We start from the raw sequence: 27,754 nt of genomic DNA, 5'->3' as shown, positions 1-27,754 counted from the left end.
CATTCAGATCCTTTGGGTCCAACTTATCACTGTGACTGAGTCACCCTCCATGAGGATAGAATTGGCATGCAGTATCCATCGAGTGTAGCGAATGCCCACCTAAGCCGCTCGCAACTCAGCTCCGAAAATCGTGGTGTCCGAAAGCTAACAGCCACCATTGAGTTGGTTCCATGGACCGATCAAATTCGGCGATTCTTTGATAAATTCGCTCTTATTGTTGTATAGATAAACTTAATTTTGTATTTCATGAGCGTAAACTTGAAACTTGGTGCAAGAGTCTCATAGAGCCGAGCACCTTATAGTAGGAATACTTTAAGAGGCATATTAAATATAATAAGTGCGTACTGTCAGATCTTGTAAGGAAGGCACAGGGTCATTCCGTTATTGGTTCTTTGACTTTTAGTAAAAGGTATGGTATCCTCATATTTTTAAAGAGAATAGCCTTAAAAAAAATCCTTAAAATAATATATAAACATATGATATCCATATGTCTATATATTAATATATATTTGGACTAAAGAAGTGAAGTTTATTGGGTGTACCATGCTTCTCTTTTTCCCCATTGTCCACCATTAGATCCAAATGTGGGTAATTAGTTAGGTTAGCCTAAACCTATATCGAGAGCATGTTGAATTTAATTATATGCAAGCATAGGTTTCCTAGTAAGTTCAACTCTGGGATTGGGTCAACTAGATTTAGGTTAGCTAGAAATTGATCATATTAGGTTGGTTTAGATGGGGTTAGGTTGGATCAGGTTGGCTAAATTGGGTTAGGTCAAGTTGGATTTAGATCAGGTTAGTTTGAGTTGAATTGGGTTGGTTTAAGTAGGATCAGATTGGATTAGGTTGATTTGAGTTGGATAAGCTTAGATTATGCTGGATCGAGTCTAATGGCTGGAGCAAAGCATACTTTGCGTGGACTTCTTTTTTTTTTGGGTAAAAATGGCATATTATATAGCTTTTACGTGAGTGCAGCCAACCAAGTTAAGAGATAGAACATGATACAAGGCAAAAGAAAGGATTTCTGCCTTAGTCCAAAAAAAATTTCCAGAATGCCGAGCGACAAAGGAGGCAATCCAGTCTGCAGCTCAGTTTGCCTCCCGATACACGTGCACTATCTAAAATGGCTCCATCTCCCTGATCAATTTGTAGATCTCACACATCAGTGGGTGACCATCCCCAAAACAATCTACTCCCCGAATCCAATCAATCACTATGGAAGAGTCTCCCTCAAGGTGTATCCTGTTAGCTCCAAGAACCCTCCTCACATAGGAAATGCCCTCCTAAGCAGCCTGAAGCTCCACCTCAATAGTGGTCTGACCTCGTGTGCATCAACCCCCGCCCTTATCAACATGCCATGATGATCTCTGATCACAAAGCCTACTCCTCCATACTCTTCATCCGCCAACATGTCTCTATCAAAATTAACCTTGAAATGATCAAGGGTTGGGGGTACCCAAGCTGAGAGAGCAAACTTGGGCACCATAGTAGCGTGGACTTTAATAATAAGCTTTGCAATGAAATTTATGCCCGATTCTAGGGGGCTCTAGAAGTTCCTTTTTGATGTCTTTGTTAAGGTCATTTAAGAACATGGACTCTAAGATGAGGTAGCACCACTAGCCAATGAATCCATACCCTGTAAACATCAGCACAATGCTAAACATGATCATTGTTCGCATTATTAAACAAAATTACTAATAGGTTACAACTGATGATAGTTACGGCACTTCTAAACATATAGTTGACGTGTAGAATAATGTGCCAAGAATTATTTATTATTTTCTCTCTCTTCATCTCCTTGATGTGGTTGCACAGAGTGACCAGTGTCCTTTTCATATATAAATATTGGTTTTCTAACCCATCAAAGTCCCTAGTTTCTTTAGTCTCCAAGTAATTGGAATTAGCTACATAATTTATTAGATTATTGTTATATGGAATTCAACTTTATTAAATAAAAAATATGATAATACTTTAACTTATATGTAAATAGTTATTTAGACAAAATAAGGAAATGATATTAATATGTCTAAGATCATTTGATATTGCAAGGTGTAAATTTAAGCCACATGCTGCTAATACGGGGAAAAGATTGTTGGTGCCTTGATGTGAATTCATTTAGTTGTTTTTGGTCCCTGCTTACATAGTTTTTTTAAGTCTACTGAATTTATTTAGTTTATTAAAATTCATTTAGTTCATTTTATTTGATATCATCTATTTAATAAATAGATTATATAAATTAAATTAAATTATCTATTTAATAAATATATTAAATTTAGATATATTTTTATTGTACTTAATAAGTAAATTAGATTTAAATTGATAAATTTTTGCTCCAATCTACATCCAATACAATTCGCTCTGCTATGATTATATTTATATTTATATCTCACAAAAATATACAGAACCTCTGTTAAATAGTCTAATCTTTTTTTAATATATTTATATATATTTATCCACAAACCGAGAAATCTAATATCTTGGGGCTCGTTTGGTTCGCGGGAAGCATTTTCCTTCCTAGGAATATGATTCCTGAGAAACAAATTCCTAGGAAGAGGATGCCTAGGAAAGTACTTTTGGCATGTTTGGTTGACCATGGGAAAGTGACAAATTTCCAAGGTGCTTATGTTTGGTTGGCCATCTACTTTCCTAGGAAAGTTATATATAATTCCTATTATGCCCTTAATAAAAATTAAGTTTTTAATGCCTTTTTAATGCTTCTTTAATGCTGAAGGGACTTTTTGGAAAAAAGTAAAAATGGAGTGATTTCCGCCTCATGGGAAAGTAACTTTCCCATGTTTCTCATGGGAAAGACTTTCCCATGAAATGTGGGAATCACATTCCCATGGGAATACTACTTTTTCTTTTCTCTCCTTTGAAAACTCCAACCAAATAAGAGGCATCTCATTACTTTCCCGTTGACCACACTTTCCCCCCTTCTTTTTTCGCGAACCAAACGAGCCCTTGATGTAACATCAGAAACCGCGCGCATGCTTTCCTTCTGATCATTATGTTTCCATGCCAAGGACACTAATTGTACCACGTGTCAACAGTTCGTGGGTACATATAATATTAAAAATATAAATATAAATATAAATAATTAAATTATTGTTTTAATTGAAATTGATGAGCGCTATATAAAATTAAATAAAATTATAAATAGCATCAGACGCAGATTAGACCATTGTATATAAATATTTAACTTTTTATTCACATGAGAATAGTCTAATTTTATCTGATGATATAAAAGAATCGAAAAAATCACCAACGCCGATCGGAAGCTTTCTTCTCAGAAATGGTAGCAGAAGAAGAGAGAGAGAGAGAGAGAGGAGGAAAAAAAAGAAGCAAGCGAAGATGAGAGGGTAGAGTTTCGGAGCCTATCCACTTCTCGTCTCGATCCGATCAAAATCCCCGTTTATCCAAACCAGTTATTATTATTTCCAAAACGACCATCTTTCCTTGTTTCTCCTGTCTCTCTCCCGCCGCTTCCTCTCTCCTCTTCGTCTTCCTCCTTTTCTTCTCTCCCTCGCAGGGTTAGGGTTAGGGTTCCCAATATGAGAGGCCAGGACCAGACTTCGAGGCTCTTCTACGAGCTCTGCGCCCTCCTCCTCACCATACTTCGCTCCCCCCACCTCGCCATTCCGCGCTCCGACGCCCCCCAGGCGGCGGCGCCACCGTCCCCGCGGCCCCCGCAGGCGGAGGTGGCGGCGAGATCCGGCGCCGCGAGGCGGTCTCAGGTCTCCCCGGTGGGCTTCGCCTCGCTCCTACTCGGGGCGTCGCTCGCGCTCATGCTATGCGGCTCGGTGACCTTCGTGATCGGGTTCATTCTAATGCCTTGGGTGATCGGGCTGATTGTGATGTTCTATGTCGTCTGGATCGTGTCGAATCTATCGGGGTTGGGGAGGGCGATCCTTTGCCCCGCTCCCCCTTCCCCTGCGGTTTCGTCCCCCAAGGAGATCACCGGTGAGATTTCGATGGCATCCGTTTTCGTTGTCTTGAAATTTTGGTAAAATTTTGGTTTTGCTGCTATTGATTTGATTGATATCTTCACGTTTTAATTTCCTGTTGATATCGATGATCTTGGTCTTACGTTAAGTTATATTGGAATGTAATCTTTATTTGAAGATCTGTAGGGTTTTTTTTTTAAATGATAGAGGTAATAATTATATCTAGATTGGCGCCCCGGGAGAGGGGGTTGGAAGATCTTTCTTTTCTGTTTTTGGTTCCTTTTCAGTGTTTTAGATATGTATAATCGCATCTCGATATAGTTCAGATATTTTTGAATGCGTTTCCAGGTTTCCTTGATAGTTCTCATTTCTTATAAATGGGTTGGAATTTTTTTTTTTGTTTGATATATCTAATGAGTCCATTTGAGGGATCTTCATTTGGAACGATACACATGGTTTTTCCATGTATCATGAATTGCCTCCTGTTTTTGGAAATTGGTGGAGATGGATTTTTGTTTTTTTGATAATACATGAAAGGGTGTGCAGTATTGCAGTTGGTGAGAGCATGATGTCGCAGTCGTATAATCACATCTAAATAATGTTTCTCAATAATTGAGATTGGTTCAATTCAGTTATGCTCACCAAGTCCACTTCTTTTTTGTCCTCATTCATTGAATTATTGATATTTATAGGTTGTCCTTTTCTTGTTTCGCCAAGGTTTAAGAAACTGTTATCCTGTTGCAATGGATGTCCTAGATTACTGTTACTGACTGTTATAGTGGAAATCACAGCTGTTCTCACTCTTTTATTTGACATTTTTGGGAACAAAATAATAGCTATTATGATGACTGTTTTATCCATAATACCAGAAATATGAAAAAATAGGGTGAGTGATAGTTTATTGTTGATTTGCCATAGAGATTCAAATTATAAAATAAAATGTTATAGAATAACATATTTTTAAATTGCTATGGAGATTCAAACTATAAACATAAGATGAACAGTTGATTTGCCCTGGGGGTATTGCAGTACGTTAATAATAGCAAGTATAGCATTAATTAAACAACCATTGTTTTAAACCTTGTTCAACACATCTTTAAATTATTCACCTTTCAATGCTCCAGCTAAACTTGTCATGTAGGGTCCTGATCCATATGTAGCCTTTGTAGGCATCATCTTAATGAATGAACATTTTTTTGTATCTTTTCTATATGAGCTACGCATGATGGCTTTATTTGAAATGGTACATGTAGACAAACTCCTGTATTGTCCTGTTCATTTTGACTCCTTGAAATGTTCCAATGCTTGTGTTTTGGTATTTTCTGTATGTCTTAGCAAGCTGACATGCTTGGGCATGATAGACTAATTTGAAAAGATTGTGTTCAACAAATAGCCAAGATTGTCCTTGAAGCTCATGCTGATTGTCAGATTGAAGAAAAGTTTGCACTTCGATATGCAAAAGTTTATGGACCTGTTGTATGGTATAAGATCCTACTATCCTTGTTCTTGGAAACTTACGTTCCATTATCTAGGGGTAATACCATGCCACTTAGTGTGCCGAATGATGGATAAAAAGCTCTTCTGGAAATTTTCTGGATGTGTAAGGAAAACACACAAAACAAGTGTATCAGAGTAAAAGAAGTTATGTTACTTTTAATTTTTCAATGATATTAGATGATTAAGTATGATGTAAACAAAATTTAATTTGCAAGATGGTAGTGCCATGCTAGATAGCCTTTTAGTGCTATTGAACTATGGACATGAATGAAGACTTAATGTTAGTGTTAGTTGCATATGAAATTTGTTGTTCACCATTTAGAATTGAGAAAGACTTAATAGTTGAGTTGCTGGTTTATGACTTCTAATGTGATGATTAGTATATCTGGCCACTTGATTACCATAACAATAACCATCACTGTTCAGTCCTCTCCCATCTGTTTGTGGTTGGTTTAAAGATCGTTATCCATTGGGTATTCCTTTTTAAGGCCAGCTCTAATGTTATTTATGGTTACTTTATTGACAAAAAGAATTCTTTCAAGGCCATCATGAGTAAGTGGTAGTTATAGTCAGAGGTCTATAAGTTTCAATGTCAATCATTCAGTGGCATATAGGGTTTTTGATAAAAGGGTTCTATATGGTTTCTTCTTCTGTCCAAGCAATAGAATGGTCTAGCTAGGCACTTGTCATTATATAGGTGAGAAAACTTGATAGTAAGATAACGAGAGATCTTACATGGTGTGGGTTACAAGTACTATAACATGCTGGTCGCATGCTCTACTTTAACATTTGAATTTAGTGAAGTAACCTAATTGAGGGATTCAAAAAGGATATCGTTCATGTTATTTGTGGCAATTGGTCAAATCTCTGATAATATAAACTCTGGCAGTTTATAGTGCTTCTCCTACTTTTTGATAAACCACTTGAAAGAAATTATGAGTTACCATTGTTATGTTATTATCTGATTACAAGTGGTGGTGGCATGACCACCGTTTGGAGTTTTGTTATAACCTACTATTCTAGGTGAGATTGGCTAGTGAATTATCAAAAGGGGTGTAGCATTATAAATATCTCTTTGAAATTATTGTATTGCATTAATAACTTAATAATGCTATAAATTGAGGGATTATGTGTAGGCAAGTAAGCATGTGTATAAAACTGACCTCAAACTTTTTGAAAACTCAATTTTGTTTGTAAAGAAAGGAAACATTTCAATGAGTAATTATAAATTCCCTTTATGTGCAAATGTACCAACTCAGTCTTATGTCTCATTGTTTGATTAAATGTTCTCAAATGTAGTGGGAACAAAAACAATCTCAATTCTTAGTTGTTGTTGAATAAAGAGTAGGTCCTAGTGCTGGATAGAATTTGTTGTTCTATTACATGCAGACAAAGCAGGTGTACTTAGAAGCAGGGTCGGCGGAACCAATATCGGGCACCGTACCGGTTGTCCGACAGGACGAGTTGATATAAGCCTGCATTGTGCCGTGCTTTGGCCCGTATCGACACAGTAGAAGAGGCAGGAGAGAGGGAGAACGAGAGAGGAAAAGAAAGAGAGAAGAGGGAGGCTAGCGGAGAGCCAACAAAGGGCTTCCGGAGCTCCCTCCTCCGCGCAGCAGCTCCCCGGCCTCTGCCGGCCGGCCGCGGAGTCCAGCCTCGACCTTCCTCTCTCTTTCTTCCTCTCTCTCTCCCTCCCTCCCCTGCTCTCTCTCTTCCTCTTTTTTCTTCATCTTCTTTCCCTCCGGCGCCGGTCTTGTTTTCATTGCTAGAACCATCCCGGTCTGTGGCCGGTACGGCTCAGGACACTCCGAACTGGGAGGTTCAGGACGGTTCCGCCAACCTTGTTCGGAAGGCTCCTTGCATCCAAGATTCAATGTACTTCATGCTTGATATGTATGCCTTCCATTTTTAAGCTCATGATAAGAAACAAAACAAGGATTGAGGGGTGCTGTATATAAGCAATGTTTAGCTGTCTCACAGTGATATAGGCTACGCGATGGGTGGGTTCAGTATAATGAGAGAGACCATTTGGATGACTTAAGGGAGTATTTTCTTATTGTGATAAGGAGTTAAGTAAAGGACACTTGAAAGTTGGCAACCATTCAGCATGAGAAGTTGCGCCTTATCACAAAATGATCTGATTTAGGGATTACATTTGGAAATTATGCATATCTGAGTAAGGGGCTTATCAGTGTTTTGTCACTCATGGACAATGTTGGGTCTTCATTGTCTCATCTTTTATACCTTCTTTTGAACATTGTCGTGAGCTAAGTTTGTGCAACACAGGCCAGTCTTCGGTTTCTGTTAACATGTCTTGATTGTCCCAGGAATTGACTGATAATGTGAGTTAGATCTCACACTGCATATTGTCTGGAAATTATGCATATCTGATCAAAGGAAGACGGAATTTTAGATTTTTGTGTTTTGTTACTGGTAGATGATGCTGGGTCTTTATGTTTTCACCTTCTTAACCTTCTTTTCAGCATTGTTGTGAGACAAGTATGTGCAACTTCAAAGCCAGCCTTTGGTTTCTGCTAACGTGTCCTCAATTGTCATAGGTATTGCTTGATAATGAGTGGCATTTCCCTCACTCTGCATTGACAGCCAAAAACAAAATCAATTTTCAAAGATCTTATAGCTTTCACTTAAGTTTAAATAATGTACAGGAGTATTTTGTGTCATCTCTAAGAGGTGGTTGAATCTTTTCTCTAAGATTTTTGGTTGTTTGCATAGCTCCAATTCCAGGCCACCATAAATCCTTCATTTATACTTTTTTTTTTATAAGTCACATGATGAATCACATGTTCTTGTATCAAATTATGAATGGGCAAATTTGACTTAGAAGTTAGAAATGAGTTCCTTGTGGGGACTTGGATATTTTAATGTTGAAAATGTAGCAGTTGATGATTTTTTCTTTAGTTGTATTGTTGTGTAAAATCTCTTTTTGTGCAGGGAAGTTGTATTGCACTCCCAATTTGGATCACATTAACCTTTTATTACATATAATTAGGTAAATTGAAGTGCCTGAGTGCCATCATCAGAAATGTATTTTCTGTGTATGTGTTATTTGATTCTATAGTTCTGATTTCTTTGCAAATTCTGTACATTAGTTTCCTGGTAATTCCAGATTTTTTAGTCAGAAGTTTTTTTCTAGATTTTACACTGATTGGATAAGGGGATTAAAATCTTGGGAATTTTCAACAACTTGTACTAGTAATTTATGATTTTTTGCATTCTTATCAATCTTTTTGTAACTCCTCTTGTTTTTGTTGTTTTGCCTATTCATTGTAATGTAACATTTTTCGTGTTAAACTAAAACCTGTTCATTCTTTTTTTTTCTCTAATCTTTTGTTCTAATGGCTTATTATTGACTAATACTGATTTGATGTCAAAACACTTGGGCTAATCTCAGTAGCTCTCTTCCTTTGTTTCATCTTGGTTTTATATAATTTGGGGTTAATGCTTTTGCGGATTCAAATATGAATACAAATGGGGTTCAGCATACAATACATAAGGCGGACAGGGATCATCTATGTTCCTTTCTGAAGAGCTGGAGATGAATGACCTTGATGATCTGGAATATATAAAAGAGATTTGGAGTAGGTTTTAGATCATGTGTTGGGAATAATTTGGTCTTTCACTTTGATTTGAGATTTTAGTTGAAGTCAATAAATGCTTGGGCTTTTGTTCCACGCATTTGGTAGTAATTATTGGTTAGTAGTGGTTATTGGCTTGCCACAGGTTATTTTAGTTGCAAGAAAGGCAATTATTTTACAAAGTTTTTCTTACTTGGGAGTGTATTCTAGATGTCTTAAATAGAGGAATAGCACCTTTTATTCCTTGGGTCTAAAGTGCAATCCCACTGCACAATACAACAATGAGCTAAGATATTGTTTACATATCTACAAATATGATGATCATAATTGTTGGTATGTAACTATAATTTCACTTTATGGACTCGGCGTTTTTTGCACGTACTTTAATTTGATCAAGTTTATGTGTGGCTCCAATCAAGTAGGAGGAAGAGTCAAGATGACTAATAATTTTGATAAACTGCATGGTTTAGCAAGCTCCTTGGTGGATAGAAGGAATTAGCTCATATTTTGAGCATAGTTTTAATGACCTTATTTAGTCAATGATGATTGAGTCCAAAAGGAGGAATCAGAGCACTTAAGCTGACCTTGATGTGAGTTTTGAAGCTTTTCTTCCTTCTATGAGTACATGTTAGTATAAGTTTGCTCAATTTAGGTTCCCTATCTTGTTGATTTAAATTTCCTAGGAAAAAAAACTAGAGGAGAAAAGGGCCTTGGTGGACAGCTCTGTTCTCATCAAGGAGAGAGTAAACTTTTTGGGATCACATATGGATAGAAGGAATTAGCTCATATTTTGAGCATAATTTTAATGACCTTATTTAGTCAATGATGTTGAGTCCAAAAGGAGGAATCAGAGCACTTAAGCTGACCTTGATGTGAGTTTTGAAGCTTTTCTTCCTTCTATGAGTACATGTTAGTATAAGTTTGCTCAATTTAGGTTCCCTATCTTGTTGATTTAAATTTTCTAGGAAAAAAAACTAGAGGAGAAAAGGGCCTTGGTGGACAGCTCTGTTCTCATCAAGGAGAGAGTAAACTTTTTGGGATCATATAGGTGGTTGGGATCACACATGAGAGCAGTGATAGTTTTATGAAGCATTTAGATCCAATTGATGAAATTAGTTTTTATTCTATTTTATTTTAGAAATTTTTGCATATCAGTCCCTAATTTTTCATATTGGCATGCTAATCTGTCTTTTCCATATTTATGTTTAGTCCCTAACATCTTGTAAATTATTGCTTATACATCCGTCAGGTTAAAAAGATGAGAATGTAATGTTCTACTTTCTCTTAATGGTTTTGGTCTAATATCTTCTGGACATTTTTGCTCTCAGTTTTCAAACTTCACTGACCTCTTAACCCATGCCCTTCGATTGTTGGTCTCCTAGCGGCTAAGTCTTAAGTAAGAAGAGGGTGAACTGAGCGAGAAAAGACCAAGTTCCAAGCTTCATTCGCTGTAAAGACAAGGGCATTTTGTCTTTCTACAACCATGGTTAACCTTAATAGGTTGAATCAACCAAAACTAATGAGAGGACCGATTTGTACAAACATAGAACTATATAAGGATATTCATATAAATATAAAAAAGATAGCGATTAATATGCAAATATGAAAGATTTCAAGGACTAATTCGTAAAAAAATCCTTGATTTTATCATATTTTAGTTGTTTCCCCTACCACATTGGACATTGAAGTTGAGTACATCTCTAGATTCAGCTGTATTTTGTTGGACTGCTCTTGGTAAAATAGCTGAGCTTTTTGGTAGGATTAAAGAGGTCAAGTGGATAGCTGCAATTTCTTCGCATTATGATAGAAGAGGTTTTAGCAGTGAGTGATTGTGTTTTTGTAAGTAGTCAATATATGGAAGTGAGGGGGATGACTCGAGATGTAAATTCTAGTCGATCGTCATGGGCATTTCACATCTGTTACAATGGTTGTTATTCATATATTCTTACATGTCTCTGCTTTTTATCTGAAAAGATTATTGAACAAGTTGCATGCATGCTGGTAAATATTTTAATTTTATGCAGGTGTGTTTTTAGGCAGGTGTACTTTCAACCGGAAAACCTTTCTGACTTGGTGTATAATTTTTTGCAGGCCAACTCTTTTCTAAATTTCCAATTATTTAGATGTGAAAGTTGCAACTGATGTAAGTAGGCCTACCACGGAGGTCCATAGTATCAAAACTTTTTTGCAGGCCAGGATTTCACTTGATCCATCTCAGCTGATCCTGGTTTATACCATCCCTAAATCTGCTGCTTTTTTTTAAAAAAAATTTAGTCATACCTTGTACCTGTTATCAGTCCTTATATGTGTTCAAAGACCATCACCTTCTGTTCAGCAGTTGCTTTGTAGAGATGCAATATATTTTGCTACAAGGGATTTTAGAAATCCTGATCTTTACCTGTTATGGTCTGGTGCCTTATTTTTCTTCATCGCCCAGCCAACGGCCTTTTCCTCTTCTCATGTTTAGAGGAAGGCTGCTTAGGAGTGTGAAATTTCATGCCCTCCTTATGTTTTAGCTAATATAATGTCTGATAAATTTGGCCACAGTATCCAAATGGGAAGACTGGAACAACTATGTTGAGTAAATTCGTGAAAGTTCATGTTTTTATTGCGGGACTGAGTTGATTGCTCGATTTTGGGCAATCCATCAAAAAGTGCTGCTCGGCCTGTGCAATATACCCAGCTGGAATGGTTACGTATCGTTACAAGGGACTGTTAATTGGCCTATAAAGAATTTATGAAATTTTTTTCTAAGTTTCTGATGTACCTTTTTCTTATTAGTAATAATTTATCTCATGGATATCAAACTTGAAAACAATAGACTGATATTTAGTGTTTGGTACCAGAAAGTTGTGTACTTAAAAGAGGCTTGTGAGCATTTAGTGCAAAATTCATAACTTGCGTAATGCAGCTATATTAATTACTGTTGTGTATAACTGATTCCATAATCCTTGTAATAAAAAAGCTGGATTCCAAAAAAAAAACAGTTTTTTAGTAAATAGGTGAATAAGCTTGGCATTGTGATATTTAGGATTCTCAAAAATTGTTTAGACCTGATCCAGATGCATGCTAACAATTTACAACTGTTTCACTAGAGCGCTGTTTAAGATTGAGATGGAGGGGATTTCTACTCTATTGATCTCTTTTTCCCACTTCTGTAGATTTGAACTCATTTTCTACTCTATTCATCTCTTTTTCCCACTTCTGTAGATTTGAACTCATTTTCATAAGATCAGAGGGGATTTCTCCTCTATTTGATCTGATCGTTCGCTTTGCTTTTGTTTCAACAAATTTTACTTTTTTGTTCCTCCAAGCTCTGCCGATCATATTGTAGATTTACATTGCAATGATGGATTTGAAGGAAAATAACAAGTTTCTGGATGCTGGGCTTCTATTTCTGGCGACCATTGTCTCTGTGCTGAGATTGGCATAAGGTGTGCTATGTGGATTAGTTTGTTTTACTTTTTTTTGTTTGCTATATTGTGCTTTTTTCTATAATCTGGTGTTATAGTTCTTCAACCATATATTAGGCTACATATGCTTAATATGCTTGTTTGTGTTAAACAATTTATGTAAACAGTTTTGTGTATATAGTTTATATGTAAACAATTTCTATGTTAAATAGGTTAACTGTTTTAGTGGTTAACCATGTTTTATGCAAAAGCCTATATGTTAAAGAGGTTATCCAGGTATCATTATTATCTATTGGATCTGACCTAATATGACCTATCTATTAAATAGGTTAAGCAGGTCAGGTCAGGATGCCTGCCTAATAAATATGATAGACTCAGCTATCAAATTCTGACCAATTTAATAAATAGGCTAGGTTTAGGTTTAGAATTTTTTTGATCTGGTCCGCATCTTACCCTATCCATATACAATCTGACCAACATGATTGCCGCCCCTAAATGGATGTTGCTTAATGTGTGTAGAATCACCTAGAGAGAGTGAAGTAAGGAATCTATAACCCCAGATGTATCTGTACTTTATGAGATCATGGGAAGGATTATCTAGACCTTCTGCATCTCTTCCATGTTCACATGCGGAGCTAAAAGCAGTTCCTTAGAGCTCATCAAACTATCAAAGTATAAAAGTGAAGTGTGACCATTGCCTCAAAAGCTACCCTTCACATTATTTCTATTGTTTCCCCCTTGGCTTTCTTATCCCTTAAGCATAGCAGGCATTCCTTCCCTCTCCAAATCCTTGTCACAACCACCTATATATCCCACCTCACCAATGAAAAAATAATCTTCTTCCCCTTCAAGCTTAGAGAGAGAGAGAGAGAGAGAGATGTCTACGGATTGGGGGCCAGTGATCGTTGCGGTGATCCTCTTCATCCTTCTTTCTCCAGGCCTCCTGTTCCAGCTGCCGGCAAGGGCAAGGGTGGTAGAGTTTGGGAATATGAGCACCAGTGGGATCTCAATTCTGGTTCATAGCATTCTATTCTTTTGTCTGCTAACCATCCTGGTCATTGCGATTGGTATACATATGCATGCTTCTTGATCCAAGATGGGCAAGAGTTCACCACCGTCTTGGTCCAGATTTTTTTTTTTTTTTTTTGGTTCTCGTGTTTACGATGGTTTATAGAGCATTTGGTGTTTTAATTAAAGTTAAGGCTTCCATTTTAAAATGCATTTACTTGCATTCACAAGTTTCTAGTAGTCTGTCATTGTAGTTGAAGAATTGTTGAACACTTGATGCCAAATACCTCATCAAATTCTTATTTGTTGTCAACAGGATTTGAGAGTGGACTCAAAATACCCCCTCCAAGTTTAAGAAATGCTATGTCTCCTTTTAACTATGGGCTCTTAATAATTTTCTAATGTTGCAATGCAAAATTATTTAGCATATGGATCGAAAGCTAAGTTTAACAACTACCAAACTATTTGAGATGTATTGTATCTATTTTCACAGGTTAGATCTGTAAAAATTCATGACATTGCAGTTTCTTGTGCCGCTTAAGCAAATGGAACTTAGTAGTGTTATAGAGAACTCTTGCGAATGCCTACCAAAACCGGCTCATCAACGGCAGGAATAGCAAACAAAAATTTAAGCAGCATTGTAACATGTAGATGATTTAGAATGGTTCGATTACTTTAATCAGATTGACATCAGTTAATATTGTTAACTTTATGCTATTAAATCGACTAGCACAAGACTTCGTCACAAGTTTGGTGTTTGGAGCAAGCCGACTAAATTAAAGTTCTGAATTTTGGGAAAAAATAAATAATATGAGAAATTGGCCGAAAGATTGCAAAGGATTTAGATAGGAATGCAGGTGAGTATCGTTGGGACTCTATTCCTTGGGCATGGTTGGAGAGAGAGGCTATACCTCTCTTATAAAAGAAGGGGGTTTTCTTGGACATCTAATAAAATAGGAATGATGCAGGCCCTATGCAAGGATGATGCGCACAAATAGGGACAATATCGGAGCCGATCTAGCTCATAAGTTATATGGACTAGAAGATACTATAGCATGAGCCTATTGGGCTAGCCATGGTTGGTCCTAGTGTTTGTTATTAGATTCATGATACTTATAAATGGATTTGGAATATTAGCTTAGCGATGATACTAAGGGTTAAATAGAGGAAGTATGTGAGAACTCGTACGGTATGCATTTAATCCCACAATGGCTATACAATAGGTAGATCCTAGATATTTATATAGGGATAAGGAACCCAAATAATACCATTTAGCTAGTCTTTTCAGGTGATGTCCTATGTTGTTGCAAATGACATTGGGCTGATTGATTTAGGTTATAAAGATCCAAAATATAACTAGTATAATAACAGATTGGGTCTAGTTAGGGTTTGGGAAAGGCTGGACAAAGCCTTTTTATCTGACCACTAGCTTGATTTGCTCCTTGAGTCTAGAGTTTCACATTTAGCTTGTTTTGCATTAGATCACTATCCAATCTTATTATATGTCAAGCAAGCTAACTTTAAAAGATTTAGCCCATTCAGATTTGAAAAATTTTGGATATCATGTGAAGGTGTACATGATGTGGTGTGGAGGACATGGTAGTGCATAGGTAATCATTCACTTAGAGTAAGGTTATCTCTAGGGGTGGCAATCAGGCCGGGTCAAGCATAAACAGGTCAGGTCAGATACAAGTCGGGTCATAAAATTATAAACATGAACCCGACCTGTTTATTAAACAGGTCAGGTTTTACAACCTGAACCCGGCCTGTTTAATAAACAGGTCACTTGACCCGACCTGTTTAAGGAAAGAAAAAGTTGGGGGCCGGAGAGATGGGAGGGGAAAAGACGTGAGAGAGAGAGAGAGAGAGAGAGGCGGGAGGGTAAAGCCGTAAAGGAAAAAAAAAATCCTGCTCATCTTCTTCCCCGATCGGCCTCCCTTGCCACGGCTGCGCTCGAGCTGCCACCCCGCACCGCCCACGGCCTCCGCCTTGCCGCGTCGCCGCTGGAGCTTCACGAGTCGAACCACCGCCTCGAGATCTGCCGCGATCGCCGCTGTGCCGCCATTCAGCGCCACACCAAGCCGCCACCGCTGAGCCCTCCTCCTCCTGGCGGCGGTCGGCCTCTCGGCCTGGACTATCGGGTTCACCTGCGCTCGCCCCTTCCACACTCCGCTACGAAGCTCCGGCATCCTTCATCTATCCAACCTCATGCCGAAAAAATCCTATATTTTCCGGATTCTTCAAACTCTATCTCGCCGACGAGAAAGAGAAGAAATCCGGAAAGATTCGAGCGACGACAAGAGCGCCGATCAGGCGCCGCGAGGGTTTCTGACTTTTGATCGAAGATTCGATGATAAAAAAACGATTCCCGTGTGGGGAGAGACTGGTTTGCAGGTGATGATGAACGGAGGAAAGGCCGAAACTCGAAAGGAAAAAACAGTTTTCCGAAACCTGTGGCCGTGATTTGTAAGGAATACCGGATACGGATTAGAAAATTATTTAATATTTATAGGTTAGATGGGTTAAACGGGTCCAACAACTAAAAATTGTATCCGACTCAATTAATAAACAGGTTAAACGGGTCAACCTGTTTATGATCCGAAACTGCTTAGGCTAAACTCGAACTTGTTTATGGCGGGTCGGGTCATATTTTGCCACCCCTAGTTATCTCTGATGCTGCAGAATACTAAAAAGGCCATTCAAAGATGGAATAAGGGGAATGTGGGGAGTATTTGCCAAAAAGGTCAGGTGCTATATGAAGACATGTTCAAGCTTCACACAGTAGAAGCAAACCAAAGGGTCTTAATCCATAGGATCATATTGGTCTCCTTATGCTTATGAGAAATTACAACAAGAATTTATATGTACAAGAAGTGCTCTGGAGGCAAAAATCCCCAATTACCTTGCTTAAGGAAGGTGATGCCAGCACCAAGTTTTTCAATAAATCCACTGTTAAGGGCTAGAGAAGAAACAACATTTCCATAATTCATGACCCACAGGGTGACAGGGTGGAGGATGATGATGGCATCCGAAAGCAACTTTTTGCATATTTTAAGAAAAGATAGGCATTGCAATCACAGATGACCAAAAATGAGATGTTGATAGCTGCTGGTACAAAGATGAAATAAAGGCAGCAATCAAAAGTATGCAATGTGGACAAAGCTCCAGGACCGGATGGGTTTCAATCATTATCCTGCGACGAGTTCTAGTATATAATTAAGAGTTATGGGCAAAGCTCCAGGACCGGATGGGTTTCAATCATTATCCTTCGACAAGTTCTGGTATATAATTAAGAGTGATATGATAATAGCTGTCTAGGACTTCTTAGACATGCCAATATGGCTCATTCTTGGAAGGATACATATATTATTCTCATTCCAAAAAACCAAAGCCCCACAGAGGTATTGACTTCTGATCAATCAGCCTCTATAATACTGTATACAAAATAGTTGCCAGAATTCTAATGAATAGGTTGAAACCGGTCTTGCCCTCATTGATATCAAATGCTCAGGGGGCATTCATACCTGGCAAAACATATCTGAACATATCCTCCTAGCATAGAAAATTATACACTCTCTGTGGAAGTCACCCTGCACTAAAAGTCTTATGGTGCTAAAGATGGACTTGGAAAAAGCGTATGATAGGGTTGTATGGCAGTTATCTAATTAATGTCCTTAACCATTTTGGCTTTTATGGTAGATTTGTTCAATGATAATGGCATCTGTTGCTAATTCGGGGTTTGCAATCCTAGTGAATGGTGTGCCATCGGATTGGCTTCTGCCTTTCATTAGCTTGAGGCAAAGATGGCCATTGTCCCCATATCTTTTTGTTTTGACTTCTGAAATGTTATCACACACTTGCAGCTTGTAGTAGAAAACAATATGCTTGGGGCTTACAGACCGTCCAAGAGGGGGCCCAATATATCTCATATCGTCTTTGCAGATGATTGCCTACTAGTAGCCAAAGCAACTACGCTGGGTAGTCTGTCTTAAACTAATTCTTGATATGTATTGCTCCTATTTAGGCCAGACAATGAATATATCTAAATCGCATATTACTTTCAGCCCGACTACACAAAGAGCCATCTAGAATCAGATATGTCAAAATTTTCAGATGTCCAGTAGAGATGGGGTTTGGAAATTTTTGGGGCTGCCATTATCAGGTACCTACACTTGCCGCTGCAGATTTTAATTATATAATGGACAAAATGATAGCTGAAGTAGACAGTTGTCAATGGAAGGCTCTCCCCTTTGTGAGGATGGCAACCTTGCTTCACTTTGTGCTATCTTCCATGCCTCTATTTTGCATATCTTGTATCCATGCGCTTTCATCAGTTTTGAGACAACTTAAAAGAAACTCTCTAGCCTTTTTGTGGGGCCACACGGAAAAGGACCGCATCTCATTTCTTGGGACCCTGTGTTTGCCTCATGAGAAAAGGTGTCTCGGCATCCAACCATTAAGCGACTGAGGTGGTCGCCTAAGCTTCAGTCCAAAGAAAGCCCACCGTAGAAAAGACCTCAAAAACAAAAAAAAAGCCCTCTTTAATAAAAAATTAAAGTATAAAATATAAACATTTAAATAATATTTAATTGCAATAGTATTTCTACTATATGTAGCACCTATGCCATAAAATGATATATAGTCATTTCTATCTACAAAAATATAGAAAGAACAATATTAATATCTCCGACCATATATATCTCATAGGTCATTTGGGTTGCTACAATTACAAAGGGGATATGGACTCCGGATGCCAACTTTACGGTTTGACTAATTTTGATTCGGATCCTAGAGAGTGAACTAGTAAAATAATAATTCTTATTTTTATTTTATTTCAAAATATTTTAATGATTTAACTAAATGGTTCAAAAGTGGGTCAAGCCAAGTGGGTCAATGAGTTGACCCAATAGATCAATGAGTTAATACCCACTTCATTGTTTTAAGATTTCTAGGTTTGAGATCGACCTAACATATATAGGTTTCGAGGGTAGTGATTGCATGGGTTGATTCAATCCTCATTGGCTTTTAGAACATCACTTGTCGCTTCAATCTATACTGATGCCATTTTCAAATAGGTCTTGAAATGGGTCAGGTCCCTCCTCTATGCTAAGTGTGGCAATAGGATGGATCACATTGGATGCATGTTGCATCAAAAGGTATGTTTCAAGCCAACATATTTATTTAATGGGTCAAAAATCAAAATCTAATCCCAATCTTTTCAGAGGACAAGTCACAAGCACAAATATTGTAACATAGTTGTTGCTACCCAATTTGGATCGAGGTGGGAGTGTAGCTCGGACGATCTTGAGGTCGGTTGGAGATGAGATAAGCAGGCTGGTTGAGGCGTCAGGCATTAGTCTCCTCTGCTAGCCGGCTTGCAAGAATTCTACTTACCAGAGAGTTTTCGGGGGGACCCTCGAATGCCTAAATCAGAATAACGAAGAAACAATATGGAAGGAAGAGATCTCAGCAGAGATTGGTCTCTATGAGTAATAGTGAGTGCTTATTATGCACGCACCTCTAGTCCTCCGGATTGCCCTTTTATATAGGAGAGCTAATCTTGTTGTTACCTAGGCCGATGTGACATGTAATGATGCCAAGCAGCGGTCGATGGTACGGCCGCAGCGCAAGGGTTAGTCCCATGGGTAGAGTGCAGCACAGATCTAACATAGGATGTGGGGCTGCCACGATTGCGGACTTTCAGAGTTGTTAGTTGTTAGGGCTGTCAGCCCTGGTCGATGTGTGTTGATGGTTCTTCTCGGCTGGTGACTTTTTAGTTGGAGCTAAAGTCGTTCACCTCAATTTGTATCCAAGGTTAGCGGGTCGATCTGGCATGAGGTCAAGGTTTATCACTTGCCCCCCACTTCTAAGGCCGAAATATGTTCTAGTTCAGATGATGGAAGTTAAGCAGTTACGTCGATTGAGGGCGAGACATTCATCAGGGGCGTTAAGCACGCCGATCGATTTTCTTGAAGCATCGCCGGATTCGGGCCATCCTGAGACATCATCATTGTGGGGCAACTCCGAGACACCATTAATGCAGCGATCCATTTGGATTGCTCATGCCGTACCCTAGGCTGACACGTGGCTCAATCTGCTCAAGTAGTCAGACCGGCGCTCTGATCGGGGCTGTTCATAAGGGCATCTCTAACCCTTAGACTATATCTTTTGCTCCATCTGCCCCTCCATCTGAATACCCAAGTGTCTAGGATTCCGTGTGGTGTCTCGGCGAAGTCTTTTGCTCCCAGCATCGGCGTCCTCCATGCTTCTCCATATTCGGTGGATTTTTGCTCTTTGGCTGCTCGACCCTTTTGTGGTCTTCTTCTTTGTCTTCTATGTATATTTCTTCATCTTTTTCTAGGTCTTTCTTTGTCACCATGAGCGGGGTTGAGGCTAATGCCTCGAAGGAGAGTCATCCGTCTGACCTCTCCTCTCGAGGTTAGCTGCCTTCGCCCTTGGGTGAGGCGAAGTGTGAGGTGTGGCCGGTTCCAAACTATGAGGCATCTATCCTTACTCAAGAGCAAATAGACCTCATCCGAGCTCAACACTTTATGCCCCCCCGAGTTCACCTTTGAGCTTACTGGTCCTCATGATCGAGTGACTACCTGCGTCCTTCTCGGTTCACCTTGTGTGAGGAGACTTTACGAGCCAGGCTGAGACTTCCTCTCCACCCCTTCTTTATGCAACTAATGGGTCCTACCACTTTTTCCGATCTTGGCGGGTCTTAGTTAGTTTCCTTTCTTGATATTTTCTTCGGAACATTTGACTCTCGGTCCTCCTTTTTTGAGGGTACTTCGTCCTAAAGAGATATTCTCGAGATAGCAACTATTGGTATTTTTTTTCTTGAAAAGACCGTTAGTTACTCCGAGGTACTTTCTTTTCCATTCATGGGTAGAAAGAGAGGTTCTTCTTCATCCACTCTAAGCAGCCATGGGGGTTTGACGACGATCCATGGGTGGAGGGTGCTTTAGAGAGAGCTGAATCGATCCTCGAGGTTGTTTGACGATGATCATAGGGCCTTGGACAGGCTTCTGAAATCTCGATCTGAGATCCTCATCTTGCAAGAGCTATTATTTGAGAAGACTCTAATTAAGGTCGGTGTGAGCCCGACCGACCCCCAGGGTAAGCTTTTTTTATTTTTTTTTCTTTTCACCTCGATGTTGTGGAGTAACTTTGTCTTCGGTTTTGCAACTCTTGCTGCCATGAAGTTCGATCTCTTGCTGATTTGTGAGAGGAGGAAGGTGAAGATGAAGTCGGCCGCAGTTGTCGAGGATGGGGCTCCTCGATGGAAGAGGGCGAGGGGGGGAGTCCTCATCGGCCCATGCCATTAAGGCCGCCATCGAGGTCAGTGCCAAGGCCTTGATTCCTGTAGCTTCCCCTGAGGCACCTGTTCCTTCGAGGGAGAGGTCTAGGTCGCTCAACCGCCTGGGTCAGCCCCTTCAGAGGGGATTGTTTTTGTTGGATCCCATTCTCACACCTCGCTTTTGTGCCGACCATCTACCAAGGTTTGCGCATGGGGTCGATCAAACCTCAGGTCGTCCGCCCCGAGCAAGGAGAACGCTTCAACCTTGGCCCGCGTGTCTCGAACCCACTCTTCGAATCGAGTGGTCGAAGAGTCCACCTTGACTCTAGAGACTTTGAAGGTGGCGCGGGAGTTGTTCGAGCTATGCAGCTCCAAGCCGACAGGGAGCTTGTATTGTCCCTCGATGCTACTAATTTCTTTGATGAGGCCTACACCACGATCATTCGGATAAGTTTCATAAATCTTTACCAAGTCACTTCCCTCGAAAAATGACTTCCACTTTTCTTCAACATGCCCACGAGGTCAGTAGCGTGCACGAGAGAATAAAGACACTCTCATGGCACATCTCAAAACACAAGGTGAGGGCGAAGATCGTTGAAGGACGCACCTATCTGGCAAGGCGAGGACAAGGCTACTGAGGCATGGGCTGAGTTGAGGACGACGACAGCCGAAGATAAAGTTAGATCGGAGGAAGCACATCCCTCAGCTACGCAGATTTAGGCGATGATCATGGAGGGACAACTGTCCTTGGCTAAGGAGGCCTACCATATTTCCAAGTAGAAGGTCGCAGAGCTTGCGAAGAAGCTGGTCCATGTCTAGCAAGAGGTTGTCAAAGATTGGGAGGAATCTATTTGCGCTATGGTGAAGGTTGTGGAGGCAGTCAAAGAATATCGTGCCTCCAAGGAGTTCGAAGAGGAGGCCCCGGAGACCGCAGTCGACGCCTTTTAGAAGGGCTTCACAGAATGCCGAGCTTGGGCACAACATCTCTTCCTAGGGATGGACTTCTTCGGTCTTGACGATGACGACGATGGCGGCAAGGGCAACGAAGTTGGAGATGAAGGTAATGACCCTAAAGTTCGTGAAGACATTGAGATCGGTGGCGGCAACAGTGAAGGCACCGAGGGGGAGAGATGGATATAATTCGGGGGGGATGCCCTCCTTATCTTGGATCTTAACCTTGACATTGTAGATCGTGTCCGAGGACCCGATCCCCCATGCGATGACCTTGTAGGCTAGGATCTTCACAAAGATCTGCATTTTTTCAACCAAAGAAAACGGTGTACTTCAGCAACAGCAGGGGCAGCGAAGATGAGGAATAAAACATTTTATTCCGTTGTTTCTGGATTTTCTTTTTGCTCGGGTGAACTAAATTTAATGTACTATTTTTTTTTTATTTGGCCTCTACTGAGGTCGGTGTAAAAATTCAAAACTTTATTGAAAACAAAAAGTTTTTCAAGTTTCTAACTCCAGTCTTGATTTGCGTCGTGTTGTCGTTTGCTCTTTGTTTGAGTTTGCGACAGGCCTTGACGTTTCACTGTAGTTCTTTTTGCTCAATTTTCTGTCGAGATTAATGCATGTACCAGAAGATAACAAAATAAAAAACTTTTTGAAGTACCTGGCTTCGATTTTTTACTTCTTGTTGTTTATTTCTTTTTTGAGTTTAGGTTGTCTCACCGAACCCTCTAGGTCGTGGAGCTTTAGTTTGTCTTGGGCTCTTCGGATGATTTTCTCGAAGTCTGGCTCTCGAGAAATTCCAAGTGGGCTCAATCTTCTACTTGGGTCGTTTTCGACTTGAAGAGGTCGGTTGGCAGGCTAAGCCTTTGGCACGGTAGCCAGTTCTTCTACTTGAGCCATTCTCGACCTGAAGAGATTAGTTGGCACGTGATAGTCAACTTTAAAGATCACGCAATAGCACGTATCTGGTAGGATAGTGATTACGGGTATCGATCCACAGAGATTGGGGTACAGTTGTTTTCTTAAAAAAATATTTAAAAGAAAAGTTTTGTGAAGAAAATTAAACTAAAAAATTTAATAAAAAAATGCAATTAAAAGGATATCAGTTTGAGAAAATCTAGGGCAAGGAATTCACCACTAACATCGGGACAAGGATTATTTGTAATTTATTTCGTTCTTGGATTATTATGCAAATTGGCTACAAAGCTAATAAGCATTCAAAGAAAATCTCACAAAAATAATTTAGGAACATCCATCTTCGATTGGCATGAAATGTCTATCCTAAACTAATGTGGCAGGATACTGCATCTTCCCTAAATATGGGTGATCTTTTATTAACTTAATGATCATGAAGAACAGTTATATAAACGTCATTCTTAAAATCACAGAAATTAAATATGAGTTAAAAGAAGATATCTATTAAAAACAATACGTTCATACAACCCCAAGAATAGAAATAAAAAATACAAAATCCTTATCCTTTTGTTAGGGCTGCATCCAGCCCTAGAAAAGAGCTCAGCCCTCCATCTATAGACGATGGCAACAGCGCAGCAGTGGGCTTCCATCTATTCGTTCATTCTCCCTGGAGACTGTAGGGTTTTAGCATGTTATAATGCGCAGCGGAAGCTAGGGATTTTAAAAAATTTCTTAATAAAGTCCCTATGCATGAAACCCTTTTAAGCCTAGATCACCTTAATGATTACAATCAAATGATATAAAATAAATGCAGAATTAGTAGAATACCTCAAACGCTAATCCAAAGTGTACAATCTCCACGAGGCGTCCAAGTGTCCGCCCTCCAATGGTGATCCACACGAAAACTTGATCAAGACTTTAGCTCCAAAGACTTTTGATCCTTAATGCAGAATTCTTCTAAAGAACTCTAATGGCTTGCTTTCCTTCCTTTCTATTTTTCTTTAGCCTTCTAAAATCACTTCTAATCCTTTTTTTCCTAAAGAAGACCACCTTGTCTTGGCTTAGGACACACTAGAAGCAATGCTAGAAAGAAAGAAACTAATGTAAGAAAGAAAGAAGAGAGGAGTGGGGTGGAATTGGAATGATGAAACCCATGGAGTGCTAACCTATTTATAATAGGTGTAGGGATGCATCTCCAAGGGATGCATCCCATCCACACATCCTCTCATGAAAGGGCATCATCTAAAGGGCCATATCAAATAAGAGGAGGTGCAGATCAAGTGAGGAGGTGTATCAAATGATATGTCCTTTCATGTGGTGCCATATTTTGACCAAGTCAACATCACATGCTAATCACATGTCCATCACGCCTCACCTCTTGATCTTTCATGATGATGATCCAAGGGCTCCAATGCAAGGCGCCATTCACTTGACCCATTATGTCTTCATCCAATGGTGGGATTAAGATCCAATGGTCAATTATGGTAGCCATCCTCTAACCCAATCCAATTGGGTTAAACCAACTCTCCATTATGTCTTCATCCAACGGTAGATCAAGATCTAACGGTCTAGATTGAATGATTTATTAAATCTAATCCAATTAGACTCAAACCAAGCCAATTAGGTGCCAACTCTTGGCTAACCCATATTAGAATATGATCTAATCAAATTAGATCAATTAAGAATCAGATTCGAATCCAATTCGAATCAGATTCGAATCTAATTCGAATTAGGAGCTAAGGTTTGCAACACCTGCTAGGATGTTTATCTTGCAAACATGATCTAATCCAATTAGACCCTTGATAAGTTTTCTTGTGTGTGACCCATTGGGTTCCATACTTAGCCAGCAATAGGTGTGAGTGCGAGTTGACCCAACTTGATTAGAACTCTTCTAATTGATTTAAGTCCAAACTGCGCGAACCCAAACTTAACAATTAGAATCCTTTCTAATTGGTGATCGAATTAACTCTTTAATTTGATCAAACCTATAAAACAAGATTGACGTCTAGCAACGTGTCATGTCTATCCGGAAAATATGAAATTTGGTAGAAATACCAAAAATACCCTTCAGTGGCAAGTTACCATGCAATTCAATCCTTTAATCAAACTGCATCCCAAAAATGCATATGAGTATGAATATATGTCAAACTCAATTTCATATTCATATTTTTCTCAATCTTTTAATGATAATTCAAATAATGAAACATTAGAAACTCTTTCTAATTTTCATTCTACTTTGATCAAAGGTTTCCTGAATTATCATATGATTAGAATAAATAGGATGCTATCTTCTCTTACTAGAAGTGATTAATTCCTTGTTGACCTACTCATAATCTTCGTACACAATTCACCATATCCAGAAGACCTCGTACATAACTTATTGTCATGAATGAGTGTAAACCAAAATATGGGTTCATGTGCACAAAATACCATGGTGATCTCAGGTCATAGGATCAGTTGCACAACTCCCACTAAGAGAATCATCTTTTGACATGTAAGTAAGACTTCATAAGATTTCTCTTTGTAGGTCAATTCAGTGAACTCATTCCTCTAATGAGCACCCACATGTTTGTATTAGTGTCTCCACACAAATGATTGTGAGATCAATCATCCTCTGCATCGAGCATACATAAGACATGCCAGTCTTTCCGGTAATCATTGATCCCCGACTCAATGTACCAATGACTGGGAATATTTAAGATTAGGATTTTAGGATTTTAATTCTCACTAGTATGATCTCATCATAGTCTTAAAACCATTGCCCTAAACTAAGGAGTTTATCATAAATATAATCAACAGCATATGATAAAACATAACGCCTTTATTCATATTTAAATGTTATGTACATGATTTGGACAAATCAAAAGAAAAAACCTTTCGCAATACATATTGCGATTGGCTTGTAGGGCATCTACTCTTTCAGAGACTCCACTGAAAACGGCTCCCTCTCAACACTTCCTCATTTCTTCTTATGGGAAGTTATTCCCAGAATACCCAAAAATAATCTCCCTCTTGACTTCATGGGATTCGGTCTCCTCCACCAAGCTTCCTTCACTGTTTCCTGCCTTGGCCTTTTATAGGCTGCACATTTCCCCCTCTCTCCTCCTCTGTGGCTGATCCGAATGAGAGGATAAAGACGTAAGCTGCTCCGGGCGTTGGAAGAGGCTGAGCTGGGAAGCTTGATATGCGAACTGATCCCAAAGACGTTGCAGTTCTGATCCGTTGAAATAGGGAAGTGCTATGAATTCATCCGTGGATAGAGTTGAACCCGAAATGGATGCGCACGGTTGAGATGAAGATCTGTGACGCGGAGCAGCGGGATTGATCTTTATCCATGGATGATGGAAGCTGGACGTGGGAGAATCAACATGGAGGAGGACGTGGAGGTGATCTCGGACGACTGTTAGCTTCCAGACGTGGAGAGAGATGGGGTGCTCATCCGGCTGGGAGGAGATCTTTGGGTGATGCGGATTTATGCGGATGAAGGGACATGAGATGCTGCTCTGTTCCGAAGCATGGATTTATCCAAGATGACGGAGTTGGGATGAGGATGCAGGGAAGTTTGTTCGTGGACGTGGGAGGAATCTGGAAGAAGATCAATCCAGAACACTAGATTGGTTCGGAAGAAGATAAAGATGATACTCTGTTTGAAACAGGGGAGGATGCATTTGGATGCCGTGAAGCTCGGGAGGTGGACACACCAGATGCTAAGATTTGCTGGTTGAAGAGAAGGATTGCATGCGAATGGTGGTCAATGAGAGGATCTCGAAGGCTGGGAGGAGATGAGCGTGGGACGTTGGGAGATTCCATGGGATCAAACGTGGATGCTGGGATGAACTTGGATGAAGATGGATCACAACGGGATGAAGATACGATGGGGAGATGAGCTGGGATGTAGGGGATTCGGAAGTCATGGGAAGCTGAATTCCTGAGATTCCTTTTGACGTGGATGAAGGGAAGAAATGATTCGTGAGCCGAGATATTCGGAGAAGGAAAGATGAGCTGGGAGCAAATCCGAATGGGGTTGATCCGACTGAGATGCGGCTGGGAAAAAGATCTTGCTGGATTGCGGAAGACGTGCTGATTTGCTGGGATTGGTGCTTATCCGTGGGTGGTGATCTAGCGAGAGAAGAGGAATACGTGGGACTCGGTTGGCAGCTTGGATGCCGAGATTTGCCGGGAGATGTCCGTGAAAGGAATCTGGAGGAGGTTGCCTCTGTTCTTGGTTCCGAGTGACATGCAAACGGGCTGAAGAGAGGGACTCGGATTGGTTGAAGCTAAAACAGGGGAGGAAAAGGATGACGTGGAAGCTTTGGATGCGAAACAGGGGAGACATTGGATTTAATTGGGAGGAAGTGATGGGGACGCGTTCCACGGAATGGGGAGATGAGGGATTGGATACGTGGGAACTTGTTCGGATGGGCGAATGTGTGAAGAAAGAAACAGTTGATAGGCTGTAGTGTGGGTTTAAGCATTATTCAATTGGATTTGACTCGACCTGCATATATAAGGTTCAATCAATAAATAATCATCTCAAACTCAACTTACCTTTAAAAAAATGCAACGATGAAGGTAACACATCTTTTATGGTTAAATTTACAAAATATGCGAATTAAAATAATGATAAGTGCTATGAGAAAGAGGTTAATTTATGTATTATTTAGCACTTATCAGCACGCCAAGCTTTCAGCGTGGTGGCCAATTTTCTTGCTCGGGATATTCTCAACTTAAGAAGGTCGGTTGGCATGCTAAGCCTTTGGCATGATGACCAGCTCTCGTCCTTGGGCCATTATCGATCTGAAACCTCCGGTTGTCTTGCTCGGGCCATTCTCGATCTGAAGAGATTAGTCGACTCGCCGAGCTTTCGATACGGCGACCGGTCTTCTCATCTCGGGAGTATGCTCCCTGAGGCATCCCTAGGTTGGCTGCTAGTGAAAATTCGAGTGGGCTCGACCTTCTCATCTCTGGAGTATGCTTTCTGAGGCATCTCTATGGTTGGCTACCTAAAAGAAATCCAAGTGGGAGCGGCCTTCTCTTCTTCGAAGTATGCTCCTGGAGGCATCTCTGGGATTGGCTATCTAGAGAAAATTCGAGTAGGCTTGGCCTTCTCATCTTCGGAGTATAC

At 39.9% G+C, this 27,754-nt stretch overlaps 2 protein-coding genes across 2 annotated transcripts; both read left to right on the top strand.

Moving 5' to 3' along the window:
• The first annotated feature begins 3,270 nt into the window (after window positions 1-3,270).
• On the top strand, window positions 3,271-11,465 carry LOC103719123. The gene is made up of 2 exons (XM_008808203.4): window positions 3,271-3,959; window positions 11,128-11,465. The coding sequence occupies exons 1-2, from the start codon at window positions 3,551-3,553 to the stop codon at window positions 11,157-11,159; spliced, it is 441 nt and encodes a 146-aa protein (XP_008806425.2). The 5' UTR covers window positions 3,271-3,550; the 3' UTR covers window positions 11,160-11,465.
• Window positions 11,466-11,949: 484 nt separating this feature from the next.
• Window positions 11,950-13,837, top strand: LOC103719121. The gene has a single exon (XM_026809263.2). It carries the CDS (start codon window positions 13,327-13,329, stop codon window positions 13,537-13,539), a length of 213 nt encoding a protein of 70 aa, XP_026665064.2. The 5' UTR covers window positions 11,950-13,326; the 3' UTR covers window positions 13,540-13,837.
• The last annotated feature ends 13,917 nt before the right edge of the window (window positions 13,838-27,754 follow it).

Source organism: Phoenix dactylifera, unplaced genomic scaffold (assembly GCF_009389715.1).
Source record: "Phoenix dactylifera cultivar Barhee BC4 unplaced genomic scaffold, palm_55x_up_171113_PBpolish2nd_filt_p 000277F, whole genome shotgun sequence".
Taxonomy (NCBI): Eukaryota; Viridiplantae; Streptophyta; class Magnoliopsida; order Arecales; family Arecaceae; genus Phoenix; species Phoenix dactylifera.
Note: the sequence above shows the minus strand (reverse complement) of the source record. Positions and strands in the feature narration are given on the sequence as shown.

What these genes read in the sequence shown, in the direction of transcription:
- LOC103719123 (XM_008808203.4), top strand. Translation starts at nt 3,551, where the DNA reads ATGAGAGGCCAGGACCAGACTTCGAGGCTCTTCTACGAGCTCTGCGCC. An exon ending in GTCCCCCAAGGAGATCACCG is followed by an intron (nt 3,960 to 11,127) that starts GTGAGATTTCGA and finishes AATTTTTTGCAG; the next exon opens with GCCAACTCTTTTCTAAATTT.
- LOC103719121 (XM_026809263.2), top strand. Translation starts at nt 13,327, where the DNA reads ATGTCTACGGATTGGGGGCCAGTGATCGTTGCGGTGATCCTCTTCATC.